This window comes from Sander lucioperca, chromosome 16, assembly GCF_008315115.2.
Source record: "Sander lucioperca isolate FBNREF2018 chromosome 16, SLUC_FBN_1.2, whole genome shotgun sequence".
In the NCBI taxonomy this organism is placed as follows: Eukaryota; Metazoa; Chordata; class Actinopteri; order Perciformes; family Percidae; genus Sander; species Sander lucioperca.
The window spans coordinates 21053711-21068349 of NC_050188.1; the positions used below are offsets into that span (position 1 = coordinate 21053711).

Sequence of the window (14639 nt, forward strand, 5' to 3'; positions counted from 1 at the left end):
TTAGATTTCTTTGCATCAAAACTTTGTATGATCCATGTAACTAACTATATATATATATATATATATATATATATATATATATACATACATACATACATACATATACACAGCCCATTGTGCGGCCCAAAGTTGGGGATCATTTTAAGATGAAACAAAACGAAAAACTCTGTAGTGTGTAAAACCGAACTAGCTTACCACGACAGTACGACATCAATGCTTCAGCATCTCAGCAGAAGGCATGCAGTCTAACGTTACCACCTAGTCCATTGAGCAGTTCCCGACACAAGGTAACGTTATCATTTAACGTAAAATCAATATCATTGCTAGTTGAGATGAGAGTTTGGGACCGTTTGTTTTGATTCACTTGTTGCAGGGAACTATTGGATGGGCCGGACTGAGTTCAGAAATTGAACAACATAACTCACCACAGAGGTGAGGGCCATCTGGAAGCTGTAGATTCGGGCTAGACCAAAGTCGGCCAGTTTGATCTGTCCTCCGCTGGTGACCAGGATATTCTGGGGCTTCAGGTCACGGTGAACCACGCGGTGCGAGTGCAGGAAGTCCAGCCCCTGGAGCAGCTGGTACATCATATCCTGTAAGACAACAAAACAGAAAGAACAAAGAAAGACAGAGGGGGGGATGACTTTTAGTAAACATGACAAGGACACTCAATTGATACAGTGAAGTTGAAAAGCTTTAGGATATTGGAGTCATGACAAGGTTTAAAATCATGATAAAAATGTTAAGGGATAATTGAATTGTTGATAAAACTTTCCATGTGCGGGTCTAAATTATTGAATCTTAACTGATGAATTTGATTTCCAAAATAGTTCAGCCTTAATTGTCCTTGCAAAATGTCAAAGACAGGGGGCTTCATGACCCCACATCAACATTTTAATTCATTCCTCTGTCAAACCAGGCAACAAAAGGCCTAAATGACAGGACCCTGCAATGAAAAGTTAAGTACAAACGCTGAGACATGGTGGTATAGAGGGAGTTAACTAGAGGAGGCCTGTGTCTTTTCTTGTTGACTATGGCAGATGTTTGATAACTGACACACACACACACACACACACACACACAGGCAGAAAGAGGCTGCGTTTTGTACAAGCATGGATCTCTGTTTCTCAGCAGCTGTCCTGCTTGAGTTAATTGGCGCTCGTTCTCTTTTTATGCCCAAGAGCTGACCTCATAAATGGCACTGCATCCATGACACGCCAGCAAAAGTAACACGGATGAACTATGTAGAAATCAGCTTAGACTTGTTGTTCTTTTCAATCCAAAATACTCTCAAACAGGTCCCTCATCTGTAAACAAATAAGTGATTACAAGGGACTGCGGCCAGGTTGTTTTGGCAGACCTATGGTTTGGATTGTTGTTAATAAAATGAAGTCGAGGGAGAGCTATTTCAGCTTAAGGCCTAATAAGACAAGTCTTCACAACCATTAAGTCTGTTAGAAAATTTTAAATGATGAAGGAGACAATGTAGAGACAGTAAGAGAAGAGACATTTGGAAAATGCCGTGGTGCTGGTGTGTTGCATCTCATAGCCTGAACACACACACACACACACACACACACACACACACACACACACACACACACACACACACACACACACACACACACACACCTCCGCCAAGACCTCACAAGTGACATGGACCTGAGCCCGCAGCTCTATTCACTGCCCGACCAGCTGGTGAGTGAGTCAAAGGGGTCTGTACACTCAAGCAGAAAACATTAGCAAACGGCGCGGGGCTGGCTGCTGTGCTGGCCATAGAGGAGGAGCCAGGACACCCCACACAATACTGTGGAGATCTGGAATGGTGTGTGTGTGTGTGTGTGTGTGTGTGTGTGTGTGTGTGTGTGTGTGTGTGTACACAAATTGGGTGTCCTTCTGGGTCTGTGTTAACATAATGTCTATCTACATTTCCATTTGTGTGTGTTTGCACCTCAGACTGCGTAAGGGTGCATGCATCAGTGTGTGTGTGTGTGTGTGTGTGTGTGTGCCCTCTGACCAAGGACAGGCAGGATGCATAAACAGACCTTCCTTTCTACATCTTCATCCAGCCATGACCCAGCGAGGAGGGCAGCAGACAGACATAGGAGAGAGGCAGGCAGTTGGTTATTTTGTGTGTGTGTGTGTGTGTGTGTGTGTGTGTGCTAGTGTTTGTGTGCGTGTGTGGCTGACACAATAGCATCGCCCCCCATCAGTTCCTCTCCGCTTTAAATAGCCATTTCACCATGCTTCCTTTCAGCAGAATTTCCTAGTAAACACTAATTATCTCAGAAGTGTGACTCTTGGACAAACACACAAACAGTCTTGGCCCCCTTGGCCTGAGTGCCATCTTCTCTGCCGTATCAATTGCCCTCACAACTGAGTAAGTAAAGATATTCCAACTATGTTTAACAGCATAACTTGCTGCATGGCAAAAAAGGCAAAGTAAGTTTAGAAATTAAAAACAGCCCAAATAATACTGCCCCAAAGTTTAAGACCACATGTGGCACAGAGAGCAACGGTGAGCCATCGCTTAGCTTCACACAAAGTTGATTTCCGCAGCAATAAGACTCACAAGAGTTGCTCAACATACAACTGCCTTCAATTGGCAGCACTTCAAAACCTTCAAAAAACCCACAAACAATTGGCCAAGAGGAAACAAAATCACACAAAAAGGCAACAGATCTGACCCTGAAAAAGCAGGAGGACCAGGAAAAAAGTAGTCAAAACATGGCTTTCTGAGTGCACCTCCTTTTCTAATGCAAATGTACAAGAGGCAGCCATATTGTTTATTGTAGCTAGGCACAATATGGGACATCTGCCGGTTAGCGTTAGTGTAATTCTCTCCCCATGCTTCATTAACCTCCCCTTTATGGGTCCAGAGAATGGAGTTGTAGAAGCTTGGATGGTGGCAGTGGAGGGGGGTGGGTGAGACCCAAGCGCTGGCCTGGCTGAGGAGCACTGAGGCTGGGGCAGCCCGGCTCCTTGATGTCCTTCCAGCTCATTTGATTGCTCTTTCATCAATGGCCATGTGGTGGGTCTTGAGTCTGAGTTAGGCAGAGTGGGTGGTGGAGGGTGGTGGGCTAAAATGGACTGGCTGGGGCAGGGTGGGGTGTCTGGTGCTAGGGGTAGATTGGTTTTGAGGAGAAGTATGCCTGTTCTTTTTGGTTTAGGGTATTTGACTGAAGGTAAATGTTTTTCTTTGGTTTAGGGCATTCAAGGGTGAAGTATGTAAGCATTTAATGACATGGGTGCAGGTGCGCTAAATTTGGGATTCACTATCTGGTATCATCTGGTATAGCCTGGGGCAAATTAAGTTGCTGGGAAGGGGGGCAATTGGGGGTTTTCTGTGCAGTGTCCACTGTCCTAGAAATAATAGGGGATGGTCCCTGTGTCATCTTGTCACTCCATCATTGTCCTTTTGTCCCCTCAAGGCTCCAGCTGTATGGATGTTAGGAGAAAGCAAAAGAAGGAGGGGTGCCTTAAGGGGTCAGTACGCTTCAAACGAAATGCTTGTTGGATTGTTGGACAGCGTCGTAAACCTCAACGTAAAACTTCATCCCTCAAACTTTGCCAACGTCAGAATGGGGAGGGGGGGCTGCTTCCAACAATGTATTATTCTCCAAAACTGACAATCCATCAAACATGTCCACTTCACATGTCCAGGTGAGCGCGTGTCCAGGTTTGCAGAGTTGAGAAAGTAGGCTGGATTTGAACTTCTCAACTATCTCAAGTTGTCTTTTTTCCTTTTTCGCACAACTACTTCCTTCACTTTTTGTGTGTACACGCAAGTGCAACACTATGAATGCTTTGAGGAAAGACTGCCCTAAATACGGGCTGGTCAATTTATTAAGAAATGTTTAAATCACTACTTAAGGGGATCGGTGTTTAAACCCAAACCACTATCTTTTTCCTGATCTTAACGTCGTTTTGATGTCTAAAATTAACTTTCGTCGGTGCATGACAGTCTTCTTTTGTCAGCTAAACTTAACCGCAACGGCCGCTGTCACGTCTGTCACCTCACGGTGACCAATAACCGCCTAACAGTCACCTTCTTGTTCTTTTCATGTTCGCGAGTATTAGCCATGTTTAATGCTGTCTGGAGCAAAGACACATTATGGGAATATCCGAGAAGATGCCGACGGTGGAAACAGCTGATCACTCATGTGAGTTAGATGTTCACTACGACGGAACTTATTCGCCAAAGGCATTTCCATGTCCCATTTAGCATATTAACTCATTTTGGATAAAAGGCAAAAACCATCTCAAGCTAGCGGAAAAACTTTTTTGAGCAATTGTGGAAATTTTCGAATTTTTCTGTTCTGATGCGATACTTCAAAATGTGCATACAAATGTGTGAAAGGAAACACGACAAATGACAAAACAAAGACGAGCAGCAAATCCGGACATTTGAGAAATGCTTGGAAAATGACAATGATTAAATCGATTAGTTGCAGATACATTTTCTGTCGACTAATAGAAACTACAGTAGCATACACTGTATCAACTTCAGCAAAAACCCTGGGAAAGCCTTAGGTGTGATCTACCTGACTCATCTACGCTTGCACAGCATCCCACCAACATTACAGTTCGACACAAAACTTTCACACATAAACCCGGCCCTGGGGTGAAAACCAACGGTTACATTAGCCTCCAGAACTTCTCTGTTTCAAATGTGACACTTTAAACTATGAGGCCCCTCTCCCCAAACATATCTCTCCAATATTGTACACGATATGTTTACAGACCTTGGGGTGAAATGTGATAGAAGAGATTTTTTTTTTTTAAAAAGAGATTTTTAAAAAGGTTTGAGTGTGGGAATGATTCAAATAAAAAGAGACAGTTACAAAGGAAAGGAGTTGGCGACACATCCATTTCCGACCTTTTGGCAAAGTGTAAATGGACACTCAGTGGATTTATTTAATGATTTAGAGAACATTTATAGTGTTGGGGAGTTTAAATGTGTTCACTGGAATTGTTGTGAAGTACAATTGTTAGCATCAAATTAAGTACTCTTTTCTCACTCGTTTTTAAACACAAAGGAACGACTTTAAAGTCTAGTTTCTCACAGACTTTTTCTCTGTCTCCATCTGCAATACAATGTAAACTTAGAGAGAAAGGGCAGAGTGAAAATAGAGAAGGCAGTGAGCCTCTAATTTGGAGCCTGTCTGCCACATGTGCTGCCCTTCAAAATGCTCCAGTACCTCTGAAGTTGGAGGGAATTGCACTGTGTCCTCTGTGTCTCTGGCCAAGAAAACTCACTCAGTACCATACAGACACGGCTGTGGTCATGCAGTGCTCAAGCCACAGACTATTAGCAAATAGCTTCCTATATATTCAAATTAAGTTCTTACATGGTTTGAAATCTGTCTAGGAATATTAACTATGTATTTCTCACTGATGTTTCATTAGTGAAGAAAACAAAAGTCTCTCATGGCATTAAAGACTCCAGTTTATAGCAATCTTCCCGAGCACTTCAAGATAACAATGACAATGGTTACCTTGATGGTCTCAGGTGGTACTCCAGGGTCAGGGGCCTTCTCCAGGTAAGTGGTCAAGTCCTGATCCACGTGCTCAAAGACCAGAGTGAGTTTGGTTTCTCGGTCAGTCCGAGAGACTGTACACACATCAAACAGCCTAGAACAAGAGGAACAGGTGGAGGAGATCAATACGATTGATTCACTGGGGTCCACTCTGCTCAGCATGCTGCAACAAAGACTGTTGAATTACAGTAATCTACACATCTAGCAAAGGCAAAGCACTGCATTGGCTTTTCAGTACCATGTACAGTAGCATACTTTGTGGATACAGCCGTTTGGTTCCACTGTGCAAAGCTTTTAAATGCACACTACAGGTATATTGCATACATTTTACACATGGACACAAAAATATAATAATAATAATAATAATAATAATAATAATAATAATAATGGAAAGTAAATATAGTGCACTTCAAAAGCAAATAAATAGTGATTTCATACACAGCAACAGACATGTCAAACAAAGGTGTAACTAATGACATTAATAATGACTTATTACTTACTGAACACCTTAATGTAATGGAGCCTGTTATTGTTATGCCTGTGTTTCCTGCTATGATAAGTCAAGATGTCTGTGCATGAGAAAAGAGTCTATTGATACAGCAAAAATAACAAGACACAAGGGACGTGCTATCTTGCTGTTTTCTTTTTATAGAAAAGGATGATCTTCCAATAAAACCTCAACAGCTGAGAGTTGAACATATCTTTGTGGTTGGTCAGGAAAGCATTTTCCATTCTAGGACATTAAATCTTAGGCCAAGAACCTGAGTCTGGACTCTCGGCTGCTTGGTATATTTATCTTACAGAAACTTGCAAGAGAAAATGAACATGCTCAGAGAGCAGAATTGTGCTTCAGGACACTGAAAATCTACTTCTATGCAAAGCTTTTGAAGATTCAGGACCATCAGGCCCCAAACACAAGCGTTTAAGGCTGGGTTTCACTAGGCAACAAACTAAGGCCAAGAATCCAGATTACGTTGGTAGACCTGCCAAGGCAGGCTTTGGTGAAAAGCTGAAAAAAGCTATCTGGGGACCACAAGAAGCATTCCTCAACCGGCACTATGACAACTCCTGATGCTCTATGGGAAGTCGAGCTGATCTGTCTGTAGCTGTTGAAGAGGCAGCATCTTTCATCACAACAACACATGAGACGAAGGGAGCCGTGATGGATCTCTATCAGACACCTTGTGTTTGGTTACAAAGTAATGGGTTACTGTAATCCAATTACCTTTGAAGTATCCCATTATAATAAGTACAATAGTATGATAAGTGAATGTACCAAGAAAGTGGTAAATATGATCTGTAATTATATCTGTAGGTTACAAAACATAATTTAGAGATGATTTAGTCTCCCATTAATTAGACTTAGGGCCCTGACACACCAACCAGACGGGCCGACCGTCGGCAGAAAAGCCAGTCGGACTGATCAGTCGGGTCCCGAGGTCCAAAAAATGCCTCAGAACACACTGAGGCGACGCCGACTTGAGCGTACGCTCTGCGCGTGCGCGAAACGTAATACGTCTCCATAGCAGCAGGCGGCGCTGCTCTGTATTGTTTCCATTAACAGTCTGATTATTTACCAGAAAATGAAGACCGGCAGCTGATTGGACGAACGCGTCACGTGGTTCTTTTTTCTCCGGAAATTCACAGCCAGACTGTCATGGCGGCTTGTTCAGAATATGATCTCATATTGGACTATAATAGTTCACCGAAATGTGTTTCTGAAAACATTTTAAGCGAGAAATAGGCCATGCAGTTGCTGAATCTGTCTTCATTTCAGATTGACAAAGGTCAGTTTAAAAGATTTTCGTCAGATTTTGAGAGACTCATCCGCTCCCCATTTCCGGGTGAGTCCCGACTGCCCTGTCCCCGACTGAACATGTTGGGTCGGCCCAAATGAATGCCGACGACTCCTCGAACGGCCGACGGCACAGGACACACAGAACAGACTCCAGTCACGGACCTCGCCAGACGACCAGACGCCCGATTATCGGGCTGGTGTGTCTTCTCTCTTAATCTACATCTACAATATACTGACCTAAAGAAACGATATGTGATAAACTCTGCACAGACCTTATAATGGTGGTAACCCCAAACGTTCCCTACCAACTTTCAAGTCATGTCATGACTGATTAAGGGGTACCACTGGGTAACCAGCTTTAACTTCCAATTTCAAAATTAAAAGATTGATGGAATTAGAGTAAATATTGCCACCTAACAGACGACATCTATGATTATTGCCGCAAATATCAATTGATAGTGATCTAGTCTATATCCTTGCCGTTCCACTTCTGGGATTGCTCCTGTGCTGCTGGAAATTCCGCCGGATGCATGTCTTTTCTGTTTCCTTCCGCTTTCTTTGTGTTGCAATTTTAAACTCCGGTGGATTCATGAGGACTACGGTAACTGCTCCTCAGAATCCAGACAGCTAGCTAGACTATCTGTCCAATCTGAGTTTTCTCTCGCACAACTATTTTGCAGTGGCTCTGTGCGGAGTTTAGCGCTGCCCATGACGATTCTAATTAAGTTAAAGAAATACTAATAAACCAGAGCATGTTTTCCTCCCATCCCTGAATGCTATGTGGAGTAGCCAGACCCTCCTTCAGCGCGCTTTGGAGGAAGGTCTGGCAAAGCGAGACTAATAGTGATCCTACTCAATGTCATATCAATATGTTGACATATTTCATGTGCTGCTATAATTCAATTCTAATCTACATACGCCATTTAAAAATCAAAGCATGGAAAGAAATGATCTTTTTTGGAAGCACTTTCATTCCTATCCAATGATGCCAACATCCTTGTAATCAACGGAATTGGAAATGCTGGAGTCTTTGCAGTTAGTGGGAGGCGATTCATTCAAGGTATTAGTACTGTGCATGATGTCACAGAGTAGACGGCGCCCTTCTCTTGAAGCTTTGGGGTTAAACGCCCCTCACAGCTCGATTGTTGGGCTACAATGGGGGCTCTCAGCAGACACTGAACATATGGAATGAATAATGGGCCTCATTACAAACATCCAGGGGTTGCCTGGAGTCACACAGAAGGTCCACAATGCACCGTTCCTGGCCTGAGCTGCTTTGCTATGCTGGTTGGATAAACTGGAGGATAGTGAAGCTCCTCTGATAGTCCAAAGAGCCGATGGTTTGCACTCTTGAACCGATTTATTGCAACAATGCTACAGCTTATTATTGAAACGTATGTTTCCACAGTAGGGCACTAAGTGTGTTCAACCCCTAAATAAACTAACCTAAGAAAACCTGATGCCCGCTGACGTGGTTGTCTTGCAGTGAGAACAAAACCCATTGTGATCCCATTAAGAGAAAACTATAACCATTATCCTCTATTATTCATTTATACGCTGGGGAATTATTGTTAGAGGCACAAGGGCACTAGCCATGCTTCTGAAATGTCCATTTAGTGCTTCCCCTTCAATCCCAGAGCACTCAATATTCCATAATAAAATAAGGACCAAGGTCAGACCTTGGCTAGTGCGAACATATGACGTAAATATTTGACTACCGACCTCTGAATGAACAATTCATTACAAAACTGAAAGAAAATGGCCTCTGTGTGCAGTGCTAGGAAGGACAACTACAAAACTGGGCCGTAAGTGACTTGTCTTTGCTGTGGCTGTGTTGCTATATTCAGTTGGTCTGACTTACAGTTACTGAGCAGGGGGAGTGTCTGTGTCTTGCTTAAGGGCACTTTGACAGCATAGATCAGCATTGATGGGCACAAACTAACATTGAACATATAAAATAATTGAAGATTCATTGCTGATCTTGGGAACTCATTTGCGATAAATTATTCTAAAATCAGCGCTTACTTTAGAGCTCAAATTATTTGTCAATTAATTGTTTAGCCTAGTCCATAAACAGTTGTCAACAATACAATATAAATGTACTGCTTGCAGCTCTTCAAATGTGCATCTTTGTGTTTCTTTAATATTTTTCTGATAGTAAACTAAATATCTAAGGGGGTTTTATTGTTAGTCAATGATGTTAATGTGGGCTTTAGGAAATTGTGAGGAGTTTTTCGCTAAAAACATAACATTTTACAGACCAAACAATTCAGAAAATAATGGACAGGTTATTATGAAAATAATTGTTATTTGCAGCCCTAGTTCACTTATTAACTAAGTGAATCTTGAGTTTAGAATATTTAATAACAGATACTTAGATTATTATTTATCTGGTAATAGATTCAAATTAAAACTAATGTAAGTTACAAAGATCCTGCAGAATGGTTGAAGGCCTAATCATTAGAAAGGCCAGCTTTGAATGGAAACATCACAGGTTTGATGTAGGTCAAGCTGATGTGCGTTCAATATTTATCTGTCCTGCCAAAGTGCTCTTGAGCACTGACTACCTACAACACTACTTTACATGATCAAATTTTGATTATAGTTCACTCTTTTAGTAAACAGGTAGTCTCATTGATGAGATGATCACTTTTTTCAAGCATTTAAAGTACTGATTTGAAAAGGTGCATACACTGTTCCACTTGATACTGCAACGGGGTCAAGGGGATGGAAAGCCACCGGTTTGTAAGGATGTTGTATAGTTTAGTCAAAGCTGACTTATTTAAAGTTACACTTTTTAGAGGAACGTGCATGAGGTGGATCAATGTGATTGGAGCTGACCAATAATGATAAATAAGAGGTGTGGTTTAAAAAATAAACAAAACTAACAATACAGTCAACAAGGAAAATGGATAAAGTTTTGTGTGCACCTACTGCCTGCTAACAATGGCAGCAAGTGGCTAGTTGTTATGCAACCCACATTTTCATTTCAGCAGAAAAACAGTTAAAGAAGAGGACTTCAATACCGTGGACAAGTATGAGTGTGGGCCTTACTTAAAGTTCATATGAGGCAGCATGGTTGCCACCAGAGACCATCAAAAAGGAAGTAGTGTGTGTCTTGTACACCACACAAAATGTATGTCACACTCTGTCCCTTTCTCCCTCTCATTCACAGACAGACACACGCACACAGCTACCCACTTCTCCCCCTCACTTACCTGACAACATTGGGGTGCTCAAAGGCTTCAAGCTGCCTCAGTACCGCCACCTCCCGGATAGTGGAGAGAGGCATCCCCTCTTCCTCCGTCTGGACACGGACTCTTTTTAGGGCTACAAAGCGTCCCCCGTTCTTCAAATCTCTCGCCTTGTACACTTTCCCATAGGCGCCTTCTCCAATCTCGGCCACAGGTTCATACTGAGTACCAGCACTTTCTTTGTCCATTTTTGAAGTTTTTTTTCTCGTCTCTTGTTGGAAATATTGCGGGGAATCCCGGCGAGGGTGACGAGCCAGAGAGTTTCTCACAAAGGCATATTCACAGAAAAAAGTTGGCACATGCAATGCCTAGATGACAGGGAGACACAGATGGAGGAAGACACCATCTTTGTCAGATTTGGTCAAACTGTGCTCCAGGTAGGCAATAACAGGACTGTCATCGTGTTTTATTATCAACACAAGAGCCCCGATGCGTCCCAACTTCCACTCCTCCTCCTATTACGCATAACAACTCATGTCCTCCTACCACTAACACAAAGTAAAGTAAAGTAAAATAATTCAAAAAAATAGCAAAGCCACATTTAGCCTCTTCTTAAGCTAGGTCTCGCGTATTCAGAAATATATCCCACATGCAATGTTGTTGAGATATGTCCATGTGGGCTGACTTATACTCTGTTAAAGGAAATTAAACATTTAAAGACGACACGCAAAAAGAGAGCACAAACCTTACACTCAAAGCTATGTTAAGTTAGCAAAATAACCAGCTAACTGCTTCTCCTGTACTGTTTTATCAGTTTCTGTTTGAGGCGATTGGCGAGCACGTGGCTGTCTAACATACTGATTGCATTGTCTGAACTTCCTACAGCAACAGTCCATTTAAAACACTGTAAAATTCGCCTTTCAAACCCGAAATCGTTGTAAATGTGTAAAACAATGCAGTAGCAGAGTTGTAAAGAAGTCTTCATCAGCTTAGAGAGCTTCCTCTATTTTTTTTCTAATGTAATTGTGCGTGGACTCAAATAGGTTAATTTAAATTCTAGCAAGTCAGAGAATTGCTCTTTTCAGTTTTTTAAATATTATTGGATTGTAAAGCAACATTTCAACCCTCATAAATACATGTTTGGCATACAATTCTGCACAAATCCCCACTTTCAATGTTTACCTTGGTTTATGTTGTCAATAAAATGTCGTAACGTCGGCATGTCCGATAAAATGCTGAGGAGGCATTGGTGTCTCGGATAAAATGTCCTGCATCAAACGCATCCCTGTCCACTGTCCTCCATGCGGGGGCCACACAGGTAGTTGGACGGTGCAGGCTCTAATCCCCCATCCCTCAGACTACACTAGCCCAGGCAGAGACACTCAAACAAGGGAGGGGGAGGTGGTGGAGGGCTGTACGAAAACGCACACCCACTCTCACTGCAACTTTGTGTGTGTGTGGGAAGGGGGTGTAGGATGGGGGGGGTCATAGGACAAAGGCAAACGCGTGATACAGCCCTCCAAAACCACGCTCTTCTTTGGATTTTCTCCTTTCTTTCTTATTTTTTTCTTTCATATATCCCCGGATAGGCCTTTGCAACTGCAGCCCCGCTCGCCTGTGTGAGCTCCGTCTTTGCCTGGCTTTCCCACGCCGGCTGAATGTGGCCTGACCCCCTTCAGAGAGGTTTGACACGGAGCGGGGACATTTCCGCATTCCTCCCCGACTACAAAGGCACACCGCCTCCTTTTTGCTCTGCCTCGGCCTCCTCGGTGCTTTGCCATTCATAGTCCTCTCCGCGGGTTTTGTCTCCTGTGTCAAAACCGGGAGCACCGCAGGGATCGGAGAGGGGAGAGAGGCGGTTTATTGGATGGACGGCCACACTATCTATCTCTCTCAAACCATTGAGAAACTCCCGCGGCAACAATGCGCCAGCGGGGATGCAATGTGACAAGCTCGCCCTAGATGGTCCTGATGGGTCAGGTTCAAGGCCCGGTGGCTTGATCTGTGGCAGGGGGACTCCTCTCCTGCTCGGGTGGTCGTCTGCAAGGCTTAATGCCTCCACTACAGACGTGATGACCATGGGGGCTACTAGATGGCAAAGTTTTTTTATTTTGAAAATATGGGAAATTCTGCAGAGCATCATCATCTTCATCACCAGGGTATACACCTATCTTTGATTAATTTCACAGCAAAAGATGTAAGATTATGACATTTTGCAAGTCAGTTTACATGTTGTAGGCCTAATAATAATCATCATTTGTTTAATGGTAAAACAACATTACAACCAAGTTGGCAACCAAGATATGCTATATATTTTATATAAAAATTAACTACAATACTACAAATAATTATGTTAAGGAATTTATTATGATTAACTACAATACTGTCATGTCATTGTAACTTCTTAAAACCTCAAACTTAACATTTAGCCTATATATCTTCTTACCTACTGAAATAAAATTGTATGGGCTATAGACCTACTTTAATTATTGGCTTTTATCAATTTCTTAAAAAAATTGTAATATGTTTAATTTTTTCTATATTGTTTAGTTTTGTTTTATTTAAATGGACCAATTTGTGCTTAAAATTAATGTTATATCAGATGTAGCCATTTCAAATATTTAAAAGCTCTTCAACCTCTGACATAAAGTTGGTATTTCACTTTTTTTCTCTTTTAAATGCTGGACACGGTTTAGACATGACAAGACTTGATGTCAGGTTATCCCAATGAACAGCCAATTACAGGCGTGTAACCAAACTCTATTATCATAACTTCACTGGAAGGCTGTATTAGAGATGCACAGAAGATCAGAGGAAGGACATTCCCCCGATGCTATTATTTGCATTCAAACTTGTCTTGCATTTCCAGTAAAGAGTAAAGCTGGGGGAGATAATGACATGGAAGTATGTATGACAATCTCTCCTGTCCAACTTTATAGGCAACCCCAAATTTAACCCATTTGCATCACAAAACACACAATGCAGACAATGTCTCCCAGGCCAATTACTGTAAATGTGGGCATTTACATTTTTTCATCACCATTGTTCATGTGAAATCAGCTCTGAGAGCCATTGCCCAGATTGAATACATTAGCATGCATACTTCTTATCTGTCTGGAGTACAAACCAAATAGACCCGTTGTGTATGAGATGAGAGACACACACACACACACACACACACACACACACACACACACACACATTCTGCAACAGTCATTGATTAGTCAATATCTGACACATAGGCCTACACTTTTTTAAAACATTTCCACAGGCTGTGTTTGTCATGTGTTTACCTTGATGGGGCTCATGCTGCAAGTTGCGGGAACATGATGGTCCAATTAAGAACATCCTGTTCTGGGAACAATATGGTCAGCATGTATTTGAATGTTTAATATTGTGCTTTTCTTCAGTTCTTGAAGTTGCAATACCATGTTCTGACAATTTAAACAATTAAACAATTCCTATACACTTGTTTTAGCTAATGGTATTATTTTAATGGACTTAAATAATCTAATTACTCTTTGTACACTTATTATATAACACCTTATTTTGTAAGCAGTTGCAGTGAACAGGGCGAGAACAGCAACAGGTTGAGTGGTTATTTAATCAGGGCATTCCTAATTTCCCTGCAGACTTTTAATGTTTCTGCTATTTATTGTTGGATTTTGATACATGCATGGTGTGTTAAGCAGTGGTGGAAGAAGTGCTCAGATCCTTCAGTAAAAATAGTGAAACAAAAATGTAAAAATACTCCATTGCTAGTAAAAGTTCTGCATTCAAGATGCTGCTTAGTACAGACGTATCATCAGCAAAGTGCACTTAAAGTATCAAAAGTAAAAAAGCTAAGAAAAATAATTGCAGTAAAAGAGTTCCTGTGAGTGATTTATGATATAAGAGATTATTAGGTTGGAGCTAGGTTTAACACACAGTTCAATACAGTTGTTTTCAACCTAGGAGTCAGACCCCCTCTACAGAGTCACAAGATAAATCTGGAGAGTCATGCAATGATTAATAGGAGAAAGAAGAAAAAAACATTATGTTACACAAATTTTAATTTGCATGTATTTTCTGGGACGTTTCTCTAATCTTTGCTATTTTGTGAAAAAT

General features: G+C 41.8%; 1 protein-coding gene across 1 annotated transcript in view; it reads right to left on the reverse strand.

Moving 5' to 3' along the window:
* The window catches only part of cdk6 (cyclin-dependent kinase 6), a 40426-nt gene extending 28741 nt beyond the window's left edge, over positions 1 to 11685 (reverse strand). The window contains exons 1-3 of the mRNA XM_031323047.2: positions 10557 to 11685; positions 5499 to 5634; positions 426 to 593 (exon numbers count right to left, since the gene is read on the reverse strand). Of these exons, the coding sequence (XP_031178907.1) occupies positions 426 to 593; positions 5499 to 5634; positions 10557 to 10780 (528 nt within the window). The 5' untranslated portion in view covers positions 10781 to 11685. The remainder of the gene's footprint in view (positions 1 to 425; positions 594 to 5498; positions 5635 to 10556) is intronic.
* Positions 11686 to 14639: the final 2954 nt, after the last annotated feature.